The following is a 26,700-nucleotide window of genomic DNA, read 5'->3' on the forward strand; positions in this document are numbered from 1 at the left end:
AAAAAAAAAAACGTAAATCTGCTCACGCCACAATCGAAGCAGTTGAAGGACGAGTGAAAGTAGAGCCGTGGTCCCAGGCCGTACATCTTCAGGAACATCTCCGTAAGAAAGAGACCCAGGAAGAGGAACTCGGCATAGTCTGGAGTGGAACAAAAACAACACAAATGAACAGAGGAACGTGCTCTTCACGGCTGTCTTCCGAGCCCCTGAGCGTCAAATGTCATTTTGTCATTACGGTGATGCATACATGCAGAACCGATGCAATATTAAAACCGCACGTCACTCAGGAAGCGGTTTAGCCTAGGAGGAAGCACATACAGAGTAAGGTGGACAGCCACTGGGGCTGTTGGTGGTGAACGATGGCCACACAGATGGTGTTGAGGGCCACCAGGCCGAGGACGGTCCAGTAGAAAGTGTGCGTTTTCACCATGCGACGGATGGAGATGCGCAGCATCCTTTCTTTGCGCCTGAAGTAGGCGGTCGGACCTCTTCTGGTGCTCCGGATGCTTGCTCTGTTCAGAGGCACGCCTGTTCAGAGAGTGGTGTTTCAACTCATTTATTCCAAAAAACTGGAACCAGCAGTATTCTGATCGACACTTGTTGATGAGGTCATTTATTCAGAAGTTGTTGAACAGTTCTCAAACTTTTACTGCACTCCTCAAACCATAAAGGACATTGTGTTTACAACAGGGGGAACAATAAAATGTCTCTTACAATAATTGCAGCCTTTCCCTTACATACATAAATCTATTTTAAAAGCCTACAAATCAAGTTGAAGGCCTACTGTCAGTGACAGAAAATATGAGTCTCTGGGCGGGAAAGAGGGCAGGCAATTTTGCAGCTGAAAGCCATTTCAGAAATCAACAAAAATCCGCACAGATATTAACAAATGACTGGCGGGGACACAAGGCATCTGACTGAAGCTGGACTGATGACAGATAAAGCCAGAGCCAGGCCTGACTGCATCATTTTTTGGCCTGTAAAATGCTGGCCTTAAAAAAAAATGCAAGCCTTAATCTTCTTCCATGGTCGTGTGCAGTCATGATATCATGCGAGAAAATAAGTATGCATGACTCTCATGATAAGAAGCATCTCCTCTAATCAAACTTAAAAGTCTTTTGCAAACTTAAAAGTAAATTGCAGTCTAATAAAGGTCCTGCTAGTTAATTCTAAGTGGAATTGGAGGTCAGTGCCAGATGATGCATTTGCACCAGTAGCCAGTAATGGCATTTTTTTTGTATTAAGGCGTTATCTGCTATAGTTGACACTCGAGGAAAAGGTTAGGAAGTGCATTCAATGGTTCAGATGTAATGATGGGGTGTGGGATTTCTGGGCTGTGCCTCTGGCTTCCTTGGCATTTGGGGAGCATGAGCTAAAATGTGTGCTTTCAACGACTCACCCACAGATGAAATGTCAGCGTACTGGTCGTCTCCTGCCCCTTGGCGCATGGAGTCGCCAGCTCTCCTCTTGATGGTGGCTCTTTTCAACACTGGCACCAGAAGTCAGATAAATCAATGCAAGATCCTTTCCAATCTAACATCGTCATGGCCGCCAAAACCCATCAGAGGATGCAGCACTACACACAATGTCCATCTGGGTAAACACTTTGGGGTCAAGCAATTTTGTCCAAATGGGAAAGGCTGTACTAATGAATAAACGTGAAAAGAAAAAACAACAGGTTGTCCTTCACCATGGTAACGGCCTGTACTCTATTATTGCGGACGGTCACTTGGGAGGCGTCAGTCAGCATTTAATAAAGCCCACTGTTTGTGTAGCAGTGAAAGAAAAATGATTTCATTTATAATTTAATATATAATGGCCAAGCATGACCTATCTAGACTAGAGGTTGTCAGTTGTATTGTGTATTAGGGGGCAGTGGTGGCCTAGCGGTTAAGAAAGCGGCCCCGTAATCAGAAGGTTTCCGGTTCGAATCCTGATCCGCCAAGGTGCCACTGAGGAGCAACTGAGCAAAGCAGCGGGTGCCTGTCATGGCTGCCCACTGCTCACCAGGGGTGATGGTTAAAAGCATTATTCAATGACCAAAATGGTGACAAACTAGTCCGGAAAAGCAGCAAAACAAGACACTGATCCTTGCATAACTACAGACATTCATCAACACAATGTAGGCACACAAAAAAAACCCCACACCAATAACTACATTTTAAATCGGTCTTACCATCAAGAGCAGACGGGCCTGAATTTTTATTCTCCTCCGCCAGCATTACCTCCTCTGAAATCCAACATGAACAAACAAAAACAAAATCTTCAATTTTATTTAAAAAATATGATACGACAAAGTTTTCATTAATGTTCACATTTAGCATCATAAAAGGCCGTGCCACTAAATGGTGTCCGTCTCTGATGGCCAGTCTCTCATGGCCAAGGTAACGCAGATTTTATAGCAAAGGCACACATGTAATGCTTTTAATAATATTAAAAAAACATTACACAATGATGGCTGTATCATCATGTGAACAAATTTAGGTTCATGTATTTCATTCAGACAGGTCTGGTTTGCATTTCTAAAAGCCCAGCTTGATCCCCACCTGCTCGGTCAATCCAGGCTCGGTAGCCGTTGAGCTCCCTCTCGATCTGCTGCTGTCTCCTGAGCTTCATAAAAGCCCGGCGGTTCTCCACCCTCTCCCTCTCCTTGGCAAACTCCCTGCAAGCCAGAAGGCAGGAAATTATACCCCGGGGGTGTCATCTCACGGCCCTGACCTACCATCCACTAATCAAAACACTCTCGCCTGCTGGTGCGAGATGGCGAGGTGGGACAGGGGTCACGGGGTGACCCAGAATGAGCGTCGCAAGCGATGACAGTACTGTGAACATGACTTTTTTTTTACAGAGCTCATTAGCGTGGCCAGAGGCGTATGAAGGTGTTAGCCCAGACAGCGAGAGTGCGTGTCCACACACAGCCTGATATGTATTCAGGGGGGAAGTGTAGAATATTGAATTCAAATTGGGTATGCGATGGGTCGGGCTAAAATAATCGCTGTTCCTTGACAAGCAGAGCTACTTCTGGGAAGTCGGACAAGAAACTCACCCTGACAGAACTCCCAGGACCAGGTTCAGCACGAAGAAAGATCCAATGATTATCAGTGGGATGAAATAGAGCCAGTTCCATGTTGCGTTTAAGGCATCATTGGTCTGCATAAAATGAATATGAACAAGAAAAATCACACAAATAGTGAAGAGATTAGTCAGTGTTTGTTTTTTGTTACACTACACTACACTACACTACACTACACTATACTATACTATACTATACTGTGTGCCTATAACACCAAAGCTCTGATTTACCTCAAATTATAAAACAAGGGCACAGCGTCTGAGATTCATGTTTTTTTGCACCCGATTCCTGACAAAAAAAGCAAAATAAATTAACCTAAAAGTCAGATAATTTGATCATAATGGGCAGTTTTATCAGTTTCCCCATTACTAATCTGCCTGTAAATAAACTGAACCCATTGAGCAACGTATTTGACTCCTTGGACGAGAGGGTTGCGAGGGTTTGTCGTGCATGGGTTAGATCTAATCAGATTGAATGTTATCTCAGTAACATTTTCTCAGCTCATTTTAGCGAGTGCAATAAGTACAATGGGATTACGAGTGGCATTTGATGCACTTCACTCAGGATCTCCTGAAACACCTTAATTATAATAAAGTGCTGAGGCTAAGGCTGAGCAAAAAGGGCACAGCACTGCAGTCAGCTACAGTTATGCTATTTTAACTCATGTCAGTCATAGCAATTTATGTATATCCTATAATTTTTGCAATACAGCAAACAAGCTCCAGTTCAAGCTCCTTTATTCTAATTTTCCTTCTTATAGGGTGTTTTTTTCTTAAATCTGCAAGCTTTTACATTTAATATAAAATAAAAGTGGCAATGTCTGACAAAATCATTTATTTCATAATGATTTCACGTAATCTGATTACTTTTGATCATTTTAATGATATTTTACGTGATTAGGACTTTGGAGGGAGTGGCCTTCCAGTACTGCAGCTGAGCTGTCACCATTTGTCACTATGCAGTTGAGTCAGTTTTCCATCTTAATTTCATATAACACTATACTATGACAAATAGCAAGTGTTTATATTCTCTTCTTTTCTATTCTGTGTGACTAACGTTTAAGGAATGACCTTTAACGGGGTGCATTTTCAAGGATGCCATGTCTTCAGAAACCATCAAAGGGCTTTTATGAGAATTTTATCAATGCTTTTTTCACTAAACACCCACAAGAACGTATAAAAACCCATGCCGACACAGTCTTGTATTCTGTCTTGACTAGCCTCTGAAGGATCTGTCCTACCAAGGAAGCTTCCTTGGCATTGAGAAACCCCTGCCTTTTTATGCAATTGCATGACAATCAGTGTGTAACTTATTTCCCTACATCTGCTTCAAACTCCTCAGTTCTGATCCCTTTACAAGGTCCTAACCCTGTGCCGACTTCCCTGGCTTTTTTGATCTGATCCTGTGAGGTATATGAATCATATTATAGCCTTTATTCTGTGTCCTCTAATTGCCCTGCATAATCATGCCACATGAAAAGGACTGAATTTCCAGGTAATTTGAAAGGCTTAATGGAATTCTAATTGAATTGTACACAGCACAGAGCCACAGGGCTTGTGGATAAGGCCACACCCTGTTCACGTTCGACAGATACACTCACGTTGTAAAGTACAGTCGTCCAACCCTCCATGGTGATGCACTGGAACACGGTTAGCACGGCGAACAGGATGTTGTCGAACTGAGTGATGCCATCGTTGGGTCCGATCCAGCGATCGCTCTCGGTGCAGTTGTAACCGTCCGGGCACTGTCGCGAGCCGCAGGGAAACTCCATCTCTGATGGGTCCCGGGTCTTATTTTCTGGCAGAGACAATGGAAAGCAGAACACAGGCAGCTTCACCCTTAACTGTTCAAAGATTCTTTTTACATGTACAGACCATTACGGATTTATATTCTGCAATATTATATTGCTGGGAAAAATAATCCCACTCTAGAGAACTTTATGGCCAATTACGCCTATTCCTGTGACCTAAAGTGCAGAGCATGTTATTTATCCCCATCCCTGCATGCTAGTTTACGATCCACCAAGGGTGAGTGGCAACTGGCAAAATGCAAGTTTGACAGAATTCATCTCTGGAAGTGTGACACGAATGAAAAATACCACTAAAATGCATTGCAGGCAACCAACGTGAATGAAACCAAAACGGTATTGTGCAGAGTCAGTGCCTTTACTGCTGATATTTGGCATGTGATGATGTGATGACTCGGCCGCTTTGATGCACAGAACGTGCAAAAAAGCCGCTGCTGTGTCATTTTCAGAAGACAACCACTGTCACCGTGCCTGTCTTATATCGAAACAATCCTATATGTTATATACGTCACAAATTATTAGACAGTGCATATTATTGTGCGGAGAAAGATGGTGTTAGGCTTGACAAGATGTGTGGAGAATGGAAACATTCTCCGCACATTCTTTATTATGCCGCCAGGTGCAGCCACGTCATCGTGCAACACATGGCGGGTTTATCCACAGTGCCGCTCTGCCAGCTGTTAGTGAACAACGTTCATCACAGTGTGATCGTTTGGATATGCCTGAGGCTTTAGACCATTTGGGGTCAAATTGTATCAATTATGTTAAGATTTAGCACTGAAAAAAGCATTTTAAAAGAGTTCTACACCATGTGCATAGTACACAGCAGTATGGAAGGGAACTCAGGAAGGGAAGGCTGGACTACAGGACACTCTCCAGTGTGAGTATTAGTTAGCTTAGCAATAGGGCTTTTTAAAGCAATGAACCAGTGAACAGCAGGGATGGCATCTGAAAGAACCATACCAGGGATGTCCGGTTCAGGTACACATGTGTGGAGCAGCTTTCCGCTGTAGAACTCCAGCCCGATGATGGCAAACATGAGGATGGCGAAGAAGAGCAACAGGCCGATCTGCAGCAGTGGCACCATGGCCTTCATGATGGACTTCAGCACTATCTGCAGGCCTGTCGCATACACACACACACACACACACACACACAGATATTTTCATTTACGGCATTCATCAGACTGCCTTATCCAGAGCGACTTACAACCAGTAGTGACAGGGACAGTCCCCTGGAGACACTCAGAGTTAAATGTCTCGTTTAGGGACACAATGGTAGTAAGTGGGATTTGAACCAGTATCTTTGTGGTCCTCTGGTTCATCGGTGAGCGTTTTACACACTAGGCTACTAACACCCTAATCACACACACAAATACATACACACACACACACACACACATAGCCCAGCACACACATCGGTCACTATTTTTCATCCCGGCAGCATTGCTAGTGGAAAAGGATTTGGTGATGTTTGTGCATGGAAGAAGGGCGTGGCTGCATATGTACAAAGAGAATACACACTTTGAAGAACGTTGACATCACATTGTCTTTGTAGAACTGATTTTCTTTTTAAAGATTCTGCTGTACTGTTTAAGATCTTCAGGAGGCGAATTTTCCATCCAGGAAAGCAGTTTCTGTCAGAATTTCCTCCAACTTAAAAAATTTAAAAAATTGCTCCACTCAGCAGTGCAATAAATAAACAGCTTTTGACTTGCAAGGGATCAATACATATTCAATACTCACACGCACGCATTCATTGTCTTTCAGAGAAATAGGAGAAATAATAATGGAATGGAGGTCTGAGACTGTAGGAAAAATGAACTCACTGGGAATCCCAGAGACCAGTTTGAGCGGCCGGAGGACCCTCACTGCTCGTAGTGTGCGCAGGTCCACAGGGATGTTCATGTGACTTCCTGCAGTGGCCAGGATCCTGTAGAGATACGCGCACACACACACACACACACACACACAAGGTGTGTTATAAGGTGCAGTACAGGCCACGCCCCTCACCGGAGCCTTTGATTAGGCGCCCACACAGTTCCCCAGAGGGCGCGCTTCTTCATCCAAGGTGAATGTCAGCTTCTCACTTACCGCCACTTTCAACTGTAGACTCATATTTGTAAATTGGAGCAACTCGCGACTTATATTACGGCGGGTTGAGTGATACATAAATGCCTGCTTACACGCTCTACATATTAGCTGCTTTGCATCTGATATTTATTGGTGTTGACCACTCCTCACTCCCCTAGTGGTTGTAGTTTTGAGGTTTCAGCTCAGCCCTGGTGCAAACATTCACTACAAACTCATGAGCAAATTAATTTATTTTAACTTCATTATATCTTGGATGCTCTGTGCAGGCATCACAGGAACCATTGTTTTTTTTTTTTTTTAGGAAGGAAATGCATACATGGCTGAATGAGGTGACATATAAATGTAGTTTTAAGTAGAGAAACAGGAAGTATCAAACTGACCTGAATATGAAATATTATAAGAAATTATCATACTTGGAGAAAAAAGCTTTTTACTCCGGGTCCAAAAATGATTTCGTCTGAAGATAATGCTGACAAGGTTTAACATCATTTAATTTTTCATGATTAACATGTGTAAATCAAGGCACATTTAATTCCACCAATCTGTGTTATTTTTACCAATAGGCCTTTTTTCAGTGACTCATCACTGACTGCAACTTCTCCTCACATAACCAGGGCGGGTTTTGATGAATTTCTGTCCTGCCGAGCATGAATGGCATGCAGCTACTCTCGCGGCGATATTTATGGTGCTGACCAGTGAGTCATCACACCGAGAGAATTCCTGTCCTCCGGCTTCGCGTCCTCAGCAGTAGAACTGCTCACGTTTGGCACAGCATAACTTCTTACATACTTTTATTTTTCTGAAAATAGTTTTTTAAGAGCTTTATAGTAAGTAATTCTATTTTCACTGAGTAACAGACACACACACACACACACACACACACACTGACACACTATATAATTTGTTCTGCAGTGCTAGGAATATATGTCACCTCATTCAGCCAAATACACTACAGCACTTTCACTTTCAATCACTTCTGGACTTAATCCCCCCAGAATCCTTGCATTTAGCACAAATTTTTTATTTTTACTTTTTACTTTACTTTTTACTTTATTTTTACTTTTTACTTTACTTTACTTTGCTCTTTGCACACCTTCACCCTACCTGTTACACATATTTTATGTTAAAAACATAAAAGTGTAATATTTGTAATGTTTGCAATATTTGCAATATTTGCAATACTGTGGTCAGTAGCAGTCGCTAAAGCATTTCAATGAATAGCATTCTATTGACTACGTATGACTGTGTATGTGACAAATAAATGGTATGACTATGTATGTGACAAATAAAATTAGAATTTAGGATATACATATGTAAAATTGAGTTTTATTTCATGTAAATATTTTGATAATGCTCTTTCTATGAAAGATCACACCCGGCTTCCAAGCCTGCAAGTGCCACATTTCCCCCGTGCAACTCCATTTAGCCAATCTAATAAGCCAGGTAGCAGCGGCCGGGTAAAAGCCTGAAGAGGGAGCGGGTTATCGGCAGCAGGGATCAGGGCCCCGGCTGTCGGCTGGCTGCTGCTCGGTGACAGCCTCCCGCCCCGGTGACGAGTGAGTCTGCCTGGGCCCGGAGCGCCTGACAGCGAGTGGGTGTGCGGGTAGTGTCCGTGAAATGCAGGCGAGGACGGAATGGAGCTCGGCGTGACAACGTGGGAGGGAGACGGGAGACAATTCTAGATGAGAGCAAGAAGCAGAGGCTGGCAACGCTTCAGCTGCAGGGGTTAGGTGAGGTCAGCGCAGACAAACGTCCGTGGAAAAGGAACACGCACCGCGTTTCCTTTGACGCAGGACTATTCTCACCACTAATGACTTTATATTTACAGCATTTAACGTCCTTATCCAGAGCGACATGCAATCAGTAGTTACAGGGACAGTCGTCCCCCCCCCGGAGCAATTTAGGGTTAAGTGTCTTGCTAAGGGACACATTGGTAGTAAGTGGGATTTGAACCTGGGTCATTCCTGGTGTGACCGTGTTTAAAACTGTACTGCGTGGAATCGCCAATAGGACAGTGAGAGCTGGGCTTACATCAACACTCTGGACAAAAGCTCTCAAAAGGAGTGTGATTGATGTAAAAACGAGGTAAAGCTTGATTGCACTGAACAGACCCCATTTCCCGACATGTCTGTTCCGGCTCCCAACGCGCTGGCAGCAAGCAAAAACTACAGTGCTGCTTGGCCTAAAGATAAGTGGGCAGAGCTATCAATATTTCTACTGTTGGAAACACTCCCGCGAGCTTCTGAAGAACCAGTGCGTTGGTTTTATTTTTTCTGGGAAAATGCCGACTTCCTGTCTGTGCCAAACATTGCGCTCAACTTCTATAGGCCGCTCTTCTCCTCGTCCCACCTCCCTCCTCCTCATCAGCATGGGGCTCTCCTCCTCATTACAGGGACACAAGTGGCCCAGCGGACCCGTAATCAGAAGGTTACAGGTTCGAATCCTGGTGGCACTGAGGTGCCACTGAGCAAGGCACCGTCCCCACACACTGCTCCCCGGGCGCCTGCCATGGCTGCCCACTGCTCACTAAAGGAGATTGGGTTAAAAGCAGAGGACACATTTAGTTGTGTGTGCTGTGCTGCAGTGTTTCACAGTGACAATCACTTCACTTTCACTCAAAGCTACAGACACCGAAACAGCGTGCCCTGTGGAACTCTCAATGTGTGACTGGCTCAAAGTGGCTGTAATTCTGCTCAAAGGCTGTTTTTCCGGAAGAGACTTCAGATACAGCATTAGGGGACCACTAAATCCGATATAAAAGCCAAAATGTTCATGTCATGGGACCTTTAACGCCACTATTCCCATCACTGATGGAGTCACATCTGCATCTGCCTTGTTTGTGTTGATCATGTGGCGCTGGAGCCATGGTCATGAGAAGCCTGTGGAGGGGCTCATTACGAAATGCTAATTCTGTACTTTACCCGTCACAGCTCCTAACAGGGAGCAGGAAACCTCGCCTCCAGCCGAGGGCTGAAACGACGGGCGCAGTGTTCCTTCGAGAGTCAGAAATGAATCTGATGTTCTAATCTCTGCGCTGTCACATCTGACAGTAATCCCAGCGCTGCTCACCCGGAAAACTCTATTACGGATTTTTCATATTTAATTATTGCATCAAAACAAATTATTTTATATAAATAACAAGAACAATTTTTTATGTCCTTGCGAATTGTGCCAATACAGGAATTACACTGAAGATGATAAAAATATCAATAATATTAGTAATAAAATGTGCTCTAATCCCCAGGGAATTTTGAGAAATTAAATATATGGCACGTTTTTGAGGATCTCCTCAGAGCTCCATAAAGGAATCATTTACTCGTCCTCTCCGTGGGCTCAGAAGGTCAAGGACGTGGCACTAGAGTGACATCTGAAACAGATTTAATACAGTCACGCTCATGAGAGCAAGAAAAGGTGTGAATGAAATACTTTTGCTGTACTCATCAATAGCGTCGGTGCAATTTGGGACACTTGACTGAAATTACATGAAGCGCAGAGGATTTCATGTCTCAGACCAACATGCGTCCCTTTCTTTTTTTTTACTCGCAGCCTGCCTGGGAGGCAGATTGTTTTCTGAACCCTCGTAGCCAATTAACCCAAAGCATACAAATGTAATGCCGTTATCTGTTTCGGGGGGGGGGCTCCGCAATTCTACACAGTCAAGGAAGAGATCCAATTATAGCCACAAAAGTACGTAGACGAAGGAGCATTATCACGAAGATTAGTCACATCTGGGGTGTCAAGACACTCGGGTGTCAGCGGTTTTAATTAAGACCCGAGAAGGGGGATTAAAATAGCAGGCCGGGAATAGAAAAGTAAGCAGGTGCCGGTGACAAAAAGTCACCCATCACACGGGACTGCATCTATAATCACAGAAAACTTAGGAAAAATGATTCTCTATTCTTCTTTTTTGACCATTTTTTTATTGAAATTTTGATTCAAATGTGATCAGTCAGTAATCAAAGCCTAATCTGAGCCTCTTGTCTGCTTTTACTTCTGTATTTCTTAACCACAACCCCCCCTTCATCTGCATGGCTTTAAAACGTCTTTATACTTCTAACATCCATACACAATTTACACACTAGACACAGAAAAGATTTCTGCAACATTCCAGTGCCGATGATAGGATCTGATAACTTTGGAGGCATGCGATTTTGAAGGATTGGACAGTTTGGGGCCTGTATCATATATATTTTTTCCCTAGTGTGTGTTTGAATAAGCCTCCGGTGTAGAGAAATAAATCCAGTGGGAACGAAGTAAGCCCTGAAGTGGGAGGCAGCAGCGCGGGACTCGTGGTGCCGTGGCTGGGCACTGATAGCCCAAAACGGGGCTGAGTGGGTGAAAGCTGCAGCGCAAAGCCTGCCTTGGCATCAACCCACTGACAGCGGGCCCGGCAAAAACACGCCAGGGAACAGTGGCCGGGGCGCATGGCTAACGGAGCTCTCAGCAAAAAAACGGCCCCAAACGCTCCTTCCCTTGCTCAACAGATTCTCCCCGCACCAACCAAGGGTTGCAAGAGTTGTTATTTCTGGCTTTATCAGACTTTGCACAGCCAGATAACAACAGCCTGGCTGCCCCCTGTACCTGTGCGGCATCCATGCTTGGACCTGATTAGGTTTGTTAATTACCGGCCATCGTCCCCGTCCATGGAACAGACAGTGGCCTTTGATGAGGGCTCCTCTCAAACCAACCCCGCTTTTTGTGACAGATGGCGTATGAATCATTCAGACAGCCCCAGATCAATTATTCATCCCGCCTAAAGACCAAACGCTTAGCTAATTGTCAAACGGCGGCCACCGCGCCAAGCGGTGCGACAGGCGAACAAAGAAGGCAGCGAGGGGGACGTGTCAGCGCTTACGCGTCCGCAGCGCGCGGTCAATGAGGAAGCTGACAGTTATTTTGCAACAGCGGCTTTCATATAGATGCCATTTTTCAGCAAGCGTTCTGGGGACTTCAGAGGCGCAACAGACGAATGCATCTTTAATCTGCAGCAAACAGACACACGGTGCTGCTGACAACCTGTGTTAGAATCATCATTTCAAATTCCCAAGATAAGCATTCATTTAAATGATGACAGTGTAAAGGCAAAGCTAATGAGAGTTAAGTTTTTATACTTTATTCTTTACTAAACATACATTTACATTTACAGCATTTATCAGAAGCCCTTATCCAGAGCGACTTACAATCAGAAGTTACAGGGACAGTCCCCCCCTGGAGCAACTCAGGGTTAAGTGTCCTGCTCAGGGACACAATGGTAGTAAGTGGGGTTCGAACCTGGGTCTTCTGGTTCATAAGCGAGTGTGTTACCCACTAGGCTACCACCACCCTCTAAACATAGATTACATACAATTGTAAATGAAGACGTTCTTTAGTTATTTTAAGGACAGAGCTGGCAATAATTTGGAATGGTATCACATGATTAGGCTTTGATGTGTCTTGTTAAAAAAAATAATAGCATATTGGCACAGAGATTTGTTTTCTGTTCGGTTTGATTGTGTTCAAAATCACCCGAACACCAACGTGGTTTCTACGTAAGTTGGTGGTCAGATGGGTAGCATGGGCCAAACAAGAACATACATATATTAAAGTTAAAAGCGTCTGCCAAATGAACATGACAGAGGTACCTTTTCCAAATGTACATATCAGGGATGGATCAAGATTAGACCGGCTGGTCTAATCTTGAGCTGCATGCAATGTGGCTCCGCCTTCACCTGCTAAATGCCCAGCAGTTCACGTTTTTATTTCAATTGTTGAGGACTTAACTCTGCATACAAATATAACCCCTTTAACAGAGTCTGCTAGTGTCCCGACAGGAAGAGCTACAGTTTTGTCAATAGAAGTGAAAAAAAAAAATGCAGCTACAAATACCATAATGTTCCCAGAGAAGCTGTTTCAACACAATTTCCAACCAGTTTAAATTAGCATGGAGTCCCCGCCCGCCCATGGCATTTCAGCACCACTTGTCTGCCAACAGCAGAGACTGCTTCTCTGGCCTTCGGTGGAGTGTGAGGACAACAATCCATGACACACACACACACACACACACACACGCACACTCACAAACACTTGTAGTCTGGATTCAAATGAATGTTTCGGCAACTCCGGCAAGTGTCCTTGTGACACATAACAATTCCGAACGTGGAAAATGTGCAGCAGACATGTGGCCGCAGCATCTGTTGCTTTGTTTGCTCCAATTACAAACCACACGTGACAAAACAGAGGAAGACTGCGCTTACTGCCCATTTCAGCACCCCTAATAGCACTACTTCCTGTTATTAATTTAGTTATTACATTGAATAAGGTGGTTTGGGGTCCGAGATGTTAAAAAAGGGTTCAAGAGGACATGACGTGTTATGAGTGATGGCTCCACCTCTTCATATCCCACAGTTTGGCATAACTGGCCCCCCGCAGACATAGAGTTCCGCTGGGTTTATTATACTGCCATGAGCACCGTCTCTCATTGTCCCTCATTCTTCCCACGTCTCTTTATCTCTCTCTCCCCGGAGGAAGTGATCCTCGGCGCATGAGCAGCATGGCATCCCGGTGACATTTTTACACAGCAGGGAATCAGATGCCCCGGGCACCCGCAGGGCTCGATGAATAATCAATAATTAATAATCACCCTGGAAAAAGGGACTCATCAGTGTTTTTTTTACGGATGTGAGCCACGGAACAAGACTTAACACTAAAAAAAAGTCCGCCCATGACAAAAAAACAAGGGAAAACCATGGAAAAAAGTCACATTTTGTAAAGAGCCTGTAATGCAGCAGTATGGATATCCCAGTCATGCCGGAATTGAACAGAGAATCGAGGCAGAATGGAGAAGTAGGTTAGTGTTTCAAATGGACTTTACCGCAGCCACAGTGCAACCATGGTTAATGCACCACCAGCAGTCTGAGGAACTCCTGAAAGGTGGTTTTTTTGTGTGGTTGGGACCTGTGCTTGTCTAAAAGAACATCAGGAATCGTGGCTTATAAAAAAATCCTACCATTTTAAGCCCTTTATAATGTTAACCCCATACAACCCGGCGCTGCATGATGAATAAGCCACATCAGCAGCAGTTTCTGCTTTTCAGAATAATATTTTCAGATGTCATATTCATCAGGTAAATAAACTATTAAGTTGCATATAGTGTTAACACTTTCCAAGTTCCCAGAAAACAAAATATTTGGATATAACCTCAATTTTGACAGGAATGGTTATAAACTGGGCTGGGCTAAATCACAGCTTTCTCAGCATCAGTATTTATCACCAAATTTTAGCAGAATCTGACAGGTGGTTTCCATGTTTTTCCTGATTATGACTAGCAAAGTATTTTTACATTTGAAGTAATTACAAGATAATTACAGGAAATATACAAGATCATGATGTTCTTTCAGTCCTGTGCTATTATGTTTCCTGATTGTTTTCACCTGTGTATGATTGTATAAAGCTGCCCTGTTTGTGTCTGTTCGCCGTCGGGTCATTGTTTGGTGACGTTTCCCTTGTCCTGTTCACCATGTATTAAACCCCTGTTTCATGATGTCGTGCATATACTTCCTTCTTCCTCGCCATGTCCAAACCATCGTGACATATGGCTATATTACAATGCTCACATTTATTACTTCCATTAATATTTAAACTGACATGCAAGTTTTCAATTGATACATCAATCACCTAATTACTGTAAAGTATCCCAGCCACTGCTGGTTAAACAGATGAGGATGTAATTACGGGAGTAACATCACCGCTCCCCGCCTGCTTTGGTCATGAGCGCCAGCAGCAGATTGTCAGGGTCCAAGGCTCAGTGGATGCTGCATGGTGGGACGCAGCGGCCAGCCGGTAACCAGCACAACGGCACGGCAAATGGAAAAGTGCAAATGGGAAATGAGCAAGGCTGATGCTGAGGGCTACAGAAGGGGTTGCAGAAGACGAGTGGCAACTGGAGAGAAAGAGAAATGATGGCCCTCCTCTGTCAGGCAAAAAAACCTGAAAGAAAATGCAGTTATCGCCCCCAGACAGACGTGCAGTGTCCATTGATCCTGATATACTGCCATATTCTAAACAATTCTACAATACAAGTATATTTTTATACACATATATGTATGAATTGGTTTATTGTTCATTTGCAATTAATCTGGATGGTGAATTTATAATACTAATTGTAATTGTAATAGTACAAATAGTGACTTTTATGATTCAGTGGCCTCTGCATAATTGCATGGAATGGGTGAGTAGAGTTAATAAAATGCATGACGTGAATAATAAAAAGGGACTGTCTAAAAGCACAAACTTTCAGTATTTGAGGGGATATGATGAAATCACATATTTTGCAAGAAAAAACTGTTCTGATAATCAATTTGCCATTTATTTTCAACACAGTGCTGATTTATGACCAGTAAAGTACATTCTTAAAGTAATCTTTTATATTAATTTTGAGGATTTTTTTTATATGTATTTTGCTGATTAGCTGTTGCAGTGCTGTTTTGGATTCACTGATACAATGATATTATTGTCTATCCCTCTTTTTGGCACATACGATAACACCAATCATGAGAGCTTCCGTCAGAGGTAGGTAAGGACACATGGCGGTGGTGAAAACGCATCGCTTCCAGTTCAATGCCTGATCGGTTCCTTCCAGTCTGGGTGACGGTGACACACCCACAGAGCTCAGTTTGTTGTCACCTTTCCATGATATCATGCTTGTTTTAGTAACAGCGTTATAAATCATGTTCGGTTGCAGTTATTGTTGTAGGGATGCGGTCGTTCCAGACGCCTCATGCTGCAAGGAACACATCTTCTTTTCACTTTCCACCAAGACAGCAAACCTCCTTCTCACACTGCGCAGCATCTCTGACTCAGACAAGTGGTGTATAAGGGGATCACACCTCACTGTTAGCCTACATGAGTGGTGGCCTAGCGGTTAAGGAAGCGGCCCCATAATCAGACGGTTGCCGGTTCGAATCCCCATCCGCCAAGGTGCCACTGAGGTGTCACTGAGCAAAGCACCGTCCCCACACACTGCTCCCCGGGCACCTGTCATGGCTGCCCACTGCTCACTCAGGTCGATGGGTTAAATGCAGAGGACAAATTTCACTGTGTGCACCGTGAGCTGTGCTGCTGTGTATCACAAGTGACAATTACTTCACATTAATCACTCTACAGATCAGAACAGGAACTTTCTAACAGGCGCGTTCCTCGTTCGGTATGGCTGCAAACAGAGCGGGGCTTTCCTGGGAGTCCTGTACTGAGGTGGCATGCTTTTCATGTAGCACAAACAGTTGCTCTGTGCACCATTGTGTATGATGAACATCAAACATGCGAATTGAGATCATCCATTTATTTAGCATTTAGAACATTTATTAAGCAAGTAAAAGCAAGTAAACAATGCAGAGAGCAGCAACAACAGCAAATCTACAGTAAAAACTCCAGAAAATTGATTTATGGATTGTACAGGGTCAATATGGGGAGGTTGGACAGGTTGATCTCTGATCTGTGGACAGAGCGAGTGACACCGTCACCCTGTTTACTCTGGTCGTAGCCACTTAGAATCTATGTGTGTGTGTGTGTGTGTGTGTGTGTGTGTGTGATGGATGACAATTGAATGCCTCTTCCAGTGGCAAGGTGGCAGTAAATAAAGCAAGAGGAAGATGTTCTGGAGGTAAAAAGCACAAACTTTCATTATTTGACCCAACAGCACTTTAGGACTACAAAAAATATAAAATAAAACATAATAAAATGTCCCAGCAACTCAGAAGTAGGAGCTGAACAGCACACGCTCTGATTATCTGCTCCAGCAGCATCTCTGCCTCCTGAACTGTAGAGAACCGGTCTGATCACCAGGGGAAGATGTGTTCTTTATTACTAATTACATAATTTCAGTAGTTCAGTTAACATTATTGTTAATTTTATGACGGGAATGGCACAAGCCAAGGGTGCATGGGCAAAAGTGCCCTTCACACCACCGATACTTCAACGCGTCCATTGATCAAGATGCACAAACCGGAATGCCTTCCGTGAATAAAACACACACTCAAGTTCTTGAAGTTTGAAACGTCTCCTGATATTAAGACGCGATTGTGTTTCTTGCGCAGGTGACATGACGCATTCGCATTTTGCTCAGGCAGAGGTCAAGGCTTGAAACCAGTCAGCTTCAAGGTTTTACTGCATGCGGCAATTCATGCTCAGTAAATTCATGATTCAAAGTGAATCATATGCCACATATCTACTGGTACATTTCAAGTTTTCCTTTAATATTCCCTTTGTAAGAATGGACATCGCGGGAGCCTGCTTTGTCTTGCATAACAGATGTCTGCAGGGGGAAGTGTAACATTCCTGTGTCGATGGTTGTGGGTGAAGATTCGACACCCCGGTTTTTACATGTCTTTTGTCCGACATCAACGTGCGAAGTATCAGCCGTCAGGACCGCCCACCCTCTTTGTCTTCACCAAATGGGAGGCACCGGGGGCGTGACATCAGAAACAACAGGTTCTGATTGGCCAGTGACAACTTCCTGTAGGCCAGTGACAACTTCCTGTAGGCCAGTGACAACTTCCTGTAGGCCAGGGGTATAAAAGCCTGCGCACATGTGAAAAATGGGACTCTGGGCTCTCTTGCTCAGAGGTTTTTTCCATCGGAAACCGGAAGGTTTCTGAGTCTTTCTCTCCTCCTCTTTTTCACTTCTCCCTCTTTACTTTTTCTTCTCATTTTTACTTTCTCTGTAACCTTGGTACCTTTTTACATTCAATATTCACATGTAACTACAATAATTATTTACTGGTGTTAATAAATTAGAAACTGTTCATTTCTAACCTCTGTTGTGCCATGCCTCTTTCTGCCAGATAACATCAAATTGGAGTGGTTGAATACAGTGCTTTGTGTGGAGGGAGAAAGAGTTTTTTCTACACACTCTATTCTCTTCTCCAACGCCACATGGTCTTCATGTGGTTTTTACACCTTCATGGCTGCCCACTGCTCACTAAGGGTGGTGGGTTAGAGTTCGTTGTGTTGTGTGCTGTGTATCGCCATGACAACACCTTTCACTATACTTTCACTATAATATCACTTTATACTTTATCACTTCACTTTATCACTTATATCTGCGACGTCTCCTCTGGTGAGCTGGGTGTGTCCGTACCAACACAGAAATTGCTTGTCTAGACGAGAGCTGATGAACTTTTACACATCTTGAACGTGTCGAGCTCGCTGCTCTGTCCAACATCTGCTTCCTTCTGTTGTAAGAAGTGCTGGTGCTGGAGGCTGTGGAGGACCTGTCCCCGGCGCGGTAATGATACTGTGGCAGGTGGATGCAGGCAGGAGAGCGGAAGAAGGGTGAACGTGAGCGGCGGAGAGATGACAGGTGTCTGTGTAGGGCGGCGTGCCGCGCCTGTCTGTAATTAAGACGTGGTCGTCTCTGGAGAGTCACCGTGGGAACAGGCCGACCTCGTCTCCTCAGCATGCCTCTCCTCGTCGTATTGCCCATCATCTCAGCGTGGCAGACGGATGACAGGAGCGACGATACGACTCCCTCTCTCTCTGTAACACTTCTCTCCATTAGGGACCTGTCCCTTCCAGCCAGTTGGACGAAGCTCAAAAATATCCGCGCCGCGAAACCCGCTCAGGACAATGAGGCCTGACAGCTGCCCGTCACGTCAGCCCAGACACCTCCGCACACGTCGCCGCAGCGACAACGGCCATAAATCCGGCCGCGCCGGCACGTAACGCCACTCCTGCATTCGGAGACCGCAATCACCACGGGTCACGCGGGCTCCGGAGACGCCAGCGGGGGCAGAGCCAATCTCAACTGTTTACACAAAAGTGCATAAAAAAACATCAATCAAACACAAACCGAAATATGTGTCTTGCCTGACCTCATGCGATCCGCGGTACGGCGCAATCTCCGCGCAGTCACGTTTTATTACTTTTTACATAGGCCACAAGCGTGGTGAAAAACAACATCAGAAAACTTCAGAGTTACAAACGAATCTGACCAGTTGTTCAAGTGAAAATACATGCACTGAAAATGCAATTTAAGGGATATGAAACATCCAATATCTTCCCGTAGCCTGTACCACAGCAGATTCACTGCATCCCTTCCAGACCTTTTTTTGGAAATATCTTGGGTGAATGTCATGTTTTTCTGGCTATTAAATGCAATGACCAATCATAAACTGTCATCACTTGTAGTCATGCCCTTGTCAAGCACTTACTAATCAATTTACATAAAAGCTATTTTACCTAATTATATTTAAAAGGTTGTAATAAAAAAAAAAAAACATATTTGGTAATTAAACCCTCAGGAATCAGTGCCACAGATTTTTCTTTCATCCATTTTAGTAACTATACAGAAGAAATACACACAATGCATGAGATTGTCAGTAATGTATAGTATAATAATGGTGTATCCCTGTATCTATGTATTGACCAAAGTCCTAATGGGGATCCCTGTCAAAAGCTTATGGGTGTAATGAACTGGAGCTGCTCTTGAGAAGCTATGCAGCAGGGTCAATTAAGCTGATTATGTGCAACAAGGGCACCATTAAAGATAAATGATTTAGGAAGCATGGATAACTGCACATCCGCACAAAGCCTCGTAGCGAATGTTTTCGCTGTAGGTCTAATGAATTCAACACAATTAAATCTGATTTGTAAAGCGATTTATGATTTTTTTTTTTTGCATGCTTTAGTTGAAGCTTTCACGTCTTGCGTTGTGATTCATGGGAAAGACCAAACGAAATCACGTTGACCTCCAAGTCTCCTCGGTCTTCTCTGAAATCAGTGTTTCCTCTCTCCAACGCTGGCGCTAGGACAGCGAGGGGGAAGAACGGCGTGCCATGTGCCTGCGCCCTAATGAGCGGGGGGAAGGACGACTTGCGAGACACAAGCGCCCATTAACGCCACTTATAGCCGAGGTATTCTCTCTCCGCAACGTCGCGCGGACAGATTCGTGTGTAAACCAGGCCCAAGATTACAAGGCCTAAATTTGCATCCAAATCAGCGCGGCGGCAGAGTTGAGCGATAACAGGCTTTAAGCAGCGCCAGCAATCCACTTATCCACCCACTTGGGTGGGTAAACTGGCCGTGCGCACTGCGCCGCCATACTGTGGTAAACAGCATGTCCTTTCAATTCGATGGCACCAGAGTGGATAATTGGGGTCATGAATTTATCACAATTTATTATTGTCCCATATTGACCGTTATTTTCTGTTACTGCCCGATTGAGAGCATCTGAACTGAAATCTGTAGAAACCAGGGACAATCTCAACATTTTGAAGATTCAAAACTTTAAATATTCAGCAAATATGTAACTGTTGAGATTGTATCGCAGGGATGTTGAAATTATTCTCATAATCTATCATTTCAAATCTGCATCAATGCCCTGCAGAACATAATTGATTAAATCATAATGATTTTGCTTGGTGATTTTATGGTGGGCAGCATTAAAAAAAATCTAGTTGAAAGTAGTGCCGGTAGTGACTGTGGCGATTGTGTACAGCACCATGCAGCACACAGGCATTCAAAATGAACGCCCTCTGAATGCCATACGTGTTTTGGTGCGAATTGTGGCTGCATTAAATTGCGTTTCACTGGCGTTCGCTTGACGAAGTTTAATGATCGACACTGTTTAATGCTTGACGCTGTTTAACGTTTGTTGGATTTAGAGTGAAATTGCCTGAACACACAGACCTAATGCTCCAATGAGCAGAAAAATGGGCAGTGCTCAGCCCGCACTCACCTGACGCTTCGAGCGCCAGAAAATGGAATCAAAGCCCTCGGTCAGAGTCCTTGACCGTCAGAGTCGGTCAAGCCCTGTTCAGCTTCCCAGATTGAAGTAATGCTGCTGTGTAACAGTAAGTGTGTGTACACATCGTCACCCAATGGCGACTTCTTTGTCGCGTCCATCGTCCAAGGCTGCCTGCTACAATTCATTAAAAGCTAATGGTGGCTGGTGACTCATCTGCCATTAACATTGGATCTCATCAGCAGCCACAGGCCATCCTTAATAAGATGGAAAGCCACTGTGTGTGTGTGCAAAGATGGAAGGTGAGAAATGGATGAAGATGATTCAAAATCACAGGAACAGCACAAATCCAAGTCCAAAACATCACAACTCATCTACTGGGGCTGGAGGACATGTAAAACAAATGAACAGAATGTGAACAAAGACTGAGAAATGGTATTAGTTGGGTCATGAAGGACCCAAAAGAAGGAGTCTTCACTGTCTGGGAAAACAAGGATGCATTTCCAGACCTAATTTGAAGGTGCATTTGAATAGGGTAGCCTACCTAGATACCACCTCCCAATTAGGATTAGGACTTAGGGGGACTGGTAATTTTCCAAATTCAAATTAAAATTTTATTTGTCACATACACAGTCATACACGGTGTGATGTGCAGTGAAATGCTTTTTGCGACTGCTACAGACCACAGTATTGCAAATGTTGCAAGTAAACAGGGTGGTAGTAGCCTAGTGGGTAACACACACTATGAACCAGAAGACCCGGGTTCGAATCCCCCTTACTACCATTGTGTCCCTGAGCAAGACACTTAACCCTAAGACTGTCCCTGTAACTACTGGTTGTAAGTCGCTCTGGATAAGGGCGTCTGATAAATGCTGTAAATGTAAATGTAAATGTAAGTAAACAATGAACCAATATGCAAATATTGCAAACATAACCAAATATTACACTTTTATGTCTTTAACATAAAATATGTGTAACTGGTAGGGTGAAGGTGTGCAACTGAGTAACAGACAATGTTTAAAGAAAGGTAAAAATTTTGCTTCCTCCCTTATTATTATGATTCTGTAGTAAAAACCCAGACACTTTCTGCAGTATAGAATCTTTCTGCTACAGACATCTAATCATCCCTCCCCTTTCAACAAGAGCAAGTCTCAAAGCATAAAAAACCCTCCGATTGTAGCCCTCAAGTACCGACACCCTGCTGATTTCACTCTTAAATTACCATATGGCCTGGATCATGTGGGGCAACCAAATCAGCTAAATCAGTAGGATGTTGAGCATGGCTGAAATGAATCCTGCTGCCGACTGGCCCTTAAGGTCACTTTCCAATTACAGTGGAAGGCTTCTGGACTATGAGAGCTCCTTTCATCACTTTTCACATACGGGCTGAACATAAGTTGATATGTTTTGTTCTTTTTACAGGGACCTCCCACAAGGTCAAGACTGGAAAGAGTCCTATTTTAATTCCTCCGCCTGGACAACCGCCCAGGAACCAGAGGGAGTTCGTTGTGTGGTGCCAAGAAGACAAAAGTTCCAGTTTTGAGAGAGAGGATAGGAGCAGAGGTTCTAGAGAATAATCAATATATGGAAAGGACACGGTGTTGTTAGGACAGTTACACAAGCTGCACAACCCTTGATTAAATTGGATAAAAATTTAACATCAGCTATTTATAATCAAACCAACTTTGAACAAAACCTATTATAGTACTATTTATAGTGCACTAAAACTGCCTGTAAAAAGCAGGGGTTCTTTCTGTACTTTGCATGCTTTCTGTCATATACAGTAACATTTCATGAATCTCAGTCATGCAGCTTTAACATTTATGGATTTATGATTGAAATGATCACCTTCCTCCACCACAACCTTTTTAGCTGAATCCCATGCAATATTTATTTCATGTATAAACCCTTAACAAGTGAAACCTTGTCCTTTAAAAGAAACCCCTTTTTTTCAGCAGTTTCAATCAGGTCTTTGAACTTAGAAAGTGACACTGAAAAAATTTATCTTGTAATTAGTGTCTTGAAAAAAATTGAAAAAAATGTAAATGGCCTTAATATTGAATTAATGAGCAAACACCATTAAAGGGTGAAGATTTTATATCCATCAATATTAAACTCTTGATTACAGTTTAATCTTGCACCTCGAAAGGTTGCTTGAGACAGGTCATTTGCAATCAGTTCCAGTCTAAACAAGGCATTTTTGATGAAGATCCTGCTGAAAATAACAATCGAGGTGCAATATGCCATAATAACAAAAAAGGATCATGTTATTATGATAATACGCTGAGGTTGTATGGTAATGAGCAGGCGCTTCCAACTTTTCATAATAACTTTCATTTTATCAGACAGAAACACACACACACACATTCACGCTCACAGACACGCACATACACACACACACACACACACTCACACACACCACATACACACATCACGGAGCAGACAAAGCCTGAGGCGTAGTGACATGGTGTGTTTGAGCAAACATCAGTGATGAGTTTGGGGTGCGAATCTATGGCTGGCAATGAACTCAAATGTCCCTGATTGACAGGTACGCGAAGACACACATATACACACACACACACACACACACACACACACACACACACACCGTCTTAACTGCAGCTCAACCCTGACTGACACTCACAGAGCAGGATGAGTCAATGCTGATAAATAATGAATCAGCTCGAATCATGTAAAATTCCCTATGAACTAGACCTCTGTTTTGGTTTCTGAAATAATGGAAGGATGGATATTTCTTATGCAAGTGAGTGAATGAGAGAGTAACAAGTCGGCAAACAACTAATTGTCCTCATGTCGTTCCCACCTCACACTACAGAAAGCATTAGTGCAGTTTATGTAGGTGCTTCACACTCTGCTTCCAACAGACTGCCAGTAGCACCAATAGAATCTGGCCTACTCAAAAATATACAGTACAGGCCAAACGTTTGGACACACCTTCTCATTCTATGTGTTTTCTTTATTTTCATGACCATTTACGTTGGTAGATTCTCACTGAAGGCATCAAAACTATGAATGAACACATGTGGAGTTATGTACTTAACAAAAAGTGGAGACCTGGCCTCCACAGTCACCGGACCTGAACCCAATCCAGATGGTTTGGGGTGAGCTGGACCAACAAGTGCTAAACACCTCTGGGAACTCCTCCAAGACTGTTGGAAAAGCATTTCAGGTGACGACCTCTTGAAGCTCATCGAGAGAATGCCAAGAGTTTGCAAAGCAGTAATCAGAGCAAAGAAACTAGAATATAAAACATATTTTTTTGTTAAGTACATAACTCCATGTGTTCATTCATAGTTTTAATGCCTTCAGTGAGAATCTACCAACGTAAATGGTCACGGAAATAAACACATTGAATGAGAAGGTGTGTCCAAACTTTTGGCCTGTACTGTACATGCATATGGTAAGTAAAAGAAATAAATGAAGTCCTCCAAAGTTTGTTAAAAAGGGGGGTAATGAGCTACATAGTTCAGACTACATGTGTATTAATTGAATGTGTGGACTGACACACATTCACACATCGTCTCTGCCGTGAGGTCAACACGAGAACAGATTTTGGTTTCGTTTGTTTTCTCTGCACAGCCGTTTCGTCGCTGCAAAGGCATTTTGGCAAGCAGAAAGAAGACATCTCCCGGCACTCGTTATTTGTCCATGTCATTTTGTTTCAGAGTCACAATGGTCCCCATCGGCTGTGCCTTAATGTTAGTGCCAAACAGACAATGCACAGCTGAAGGCGGTGCGATGTGCCGCGATAAAACTGTCCTCCTCTGGGGCCGAATGGGACAAAATGAAGCCGGGACAGAAAATATCCTATTCCTCCCCATGCTATTCATGGCGCTTCCTAACGTTGCATTGCGTCAGTGCATGATGGTGGGCGTGTCTGCTGCACAGGGAGTGCTGGATTTGCAATAAAGTGCTGTTTCTCACAAATAAATTGCATAAATGCTACTGATCTATGTGATCTATGTGGGGTGTGAAACCATTTCTTCCTGACATTCAGGGAATAATAGAAAAGCCTAGATTAAACCAAAAACCTGAAGGTCGCCGGTTCGAATCCCAAGGTGACATTGAGCAAATGCGCCGTCCCCACACACTGCTCCCCGGGCGCCTGTCATGGCTGCCCACTGCTCACCAAGGGTCATGGTTAAATGCAGAGGACATGTTTTGTTGTGTCACCGTGTTCTGTGCTGCAGTGTTTCACAATGACAAGAACTTCACTTTCACTTACTTTAGTCCTGGAGTAAAGTTAAAAAAAATTATTGTAGTCATGGACTAGGCAGACTGACCCACCTACAGTTTACAAACAGAACCAGACAAATGATTGTAATACACTGACACTGGGCATTAAATTTGAGCAAGGAGACTCACCCACTGAGGACCACGATGAAGTCCATCACGTTCCAGCCGTTCCTCAAGTAGGAACCCTTGTGGAATACAAATCCCAGCGCCACAATTTTAATCCCTGCTTCGAAGCAAAACATCCCAATGAAGTAAGCCTCCGTCTTTTCCTGGAACACGAAGAAAGAAACTATTAAGCTGCTAACCTGAGGGCTCATCCATCTGTCTGAGCAGAGTTAATGGAATATGTGCTTTTTTGCCAACATCAAGACAAAACCACTTCTTTAAAAAAATATGCGGTTCTCAATTCATATATAATTTTTCAAAAAACTGTTTTCTACTGCAAAAAAGGTTAATTAAATTTTTTTTTTGGGATACTAGTGGGTTAGCGTGACACCAATTTCCCAACAGTGGGTAGGAGTTTGTCGTGTCCAGACAGCCGTGGTCCAGGGGAAGGCAGGAAATCCAGTGGTGGTGGAATAAGAGCAGAACATATTTACCAAGAAAATCAACGACAAAATCAAATATCGGTTTACTCGGTGATAAAAAAAAAATGTGTATTTAGCTACATTTCACTTTGTGAAATTATTTGACATTAATTCAAGTTTCCCTAGTCTGTCTATAGTTCTGCAGTGGCTAGAAATGGTGATAGGTGTAAAGACTGCTTTGGTCATTCTGCTTCACCATTCAGAGAGTGAAGACGGTCAGATCTGGAATTTGTCCCCTTATTTCGTCATAAGGGGAAAGGTAACCTACCCTTCCTCAGAGAATTTCCCATCCCTCCTCTAAAACATTATCTCCACCGACCGTCATGGCTTCCAAATGTGCAAAGCATTGCAGTTGCTTGGCGATTGGATGTAAAAATGAGCAAAAATGAGCATAGTTTCCGTCATGTGAGACTCTGAAGAACCAGTGGGTTCCTTTACACGACAAACAGGAAGTGTTGATGACATCATTTCTGCAAGTGCCCATGCAATTATATAGGCTGCTCTCCTCCTCGTCCTGCCATAAGACCGATATAAAAGGAACAGATCTCAGGTCACACAGTTACACACCATTAAAACCAGTAGGCAGATGAAATCTTTAAAACTTTAGTTTTACTCCAAAGAGTCTCAGTTTCGAATCTCAGTGATGGAGTTTACTTTAAAGCCCTCTCGGGCAGGACATCTATAAAACATCTTGATCTCCTTGGGAGGGATGTGATGGGTGACCCTACCTTCACACCATAAGTGCATTCATCAATTTTCTATGTGAGCCACCATTACTCACAGCGTGTCTGTGACAGTAACACAGGGTGAGAAGTTCTGATTGAGAAGTTCTCTGTTTTCTGCACTGGAGGCAGGGGTTTTGATTGTTCTGCCGCTTCCGGTGGTTAGCATTGGTGACCGGTTGCCATTGAGTTTCGGAGGACTGATGAGACCACACTGAGCCCAGTGAGCATTACTTGGTGATAATTTTCCTTTTGTGACAATACATTATTTTCAGGCTCATTACAGAGGGTGTTTGACCTGCATTCAACATCTGGTGTCATTTTCATCGCATTTATTGTCACAGAGTGAGCCCAGTGGGACCGTGGGCTAACCTTTGTCCTCCTGCATTGACGCAAGTGACGTGCCATTGGTTTGGATAATTGGCTGTTGAGTTCCCTGATGGC

At 43.6% G+C, this 26,700-nt stretch overlaps 1 protein-coding gene across 8 annotated transcripts in view; it reads right to left on the reverse strand.

The window, feature by feature from the left end:
• The window catches only part of cacna1ea (calcium channel, voltage-dependent, R type, alpha 1E subunit a), a 98,947-nt gene that overhangs the window by 27,755 nt on the left and 44,492 nt on the right, over window positions 1–26,700 (reverse strand). For 5 of the 8 annotated variants that reach the window (XM_028962428.1, XM_028962429.1, XM_028962434.1 and 2 more), the window contains exons 5-14: window positions 25,077–25,216; window positions 6,709–6,812; window positions 5,844–6,002; window positions 4,674–4,870; window positions 3,047–3,150; window positions 2,547–2,662; window positions 2,177–2,263; window positions 1,400–1,489; window positions 319–528; window positions 27–139 (exon numbers count right to left, since the gene is read on the reverse strand). In XM_028962428.1, the coding sequence (XP_028818261.1) occupies window positions 27–139; window positions 319–528; window positions 1,400–1,489; window positions 2,177–2,263; window positions 2,547–2,662; window positions 3,047–3,150; window positions 4,674–4,870; window positions 5,844–6,002; window positions 6,709–6,812; window positions 25,077–25,216 (1,320 nt within the window). The remainder of the gene's footprint in view (window positions 1–26; window positions 140–318; window positions 529–1,399; window positions 1,490–2,176; window positions 2,264–2,546; window positions 2,663–3,046; window positions 3,151–4,673; window positions 4,871–5,843; window positions 6,003–6,708; window positions 6,813–25,076; window positions 25,217–26,700) is intronic. The other 3 variants (XM_028962436.1, XM_028962435.1, XM_028962432.1) reach the window with 1 other exon arrangement.

This window comes from Denticeps clupeoides, chromosome 19 (assembly GCF_900700375.1).
Source record: "Denticeps clupeoides chromosome 19, fDenClu1.1, whole genome shotgun sequence".
NCBI lineage: Eukaryota > Metazoa > Chordata > Actinopteri > Clupeiformes > Denticipitidae > Denticeps > Denticeps clupeoides.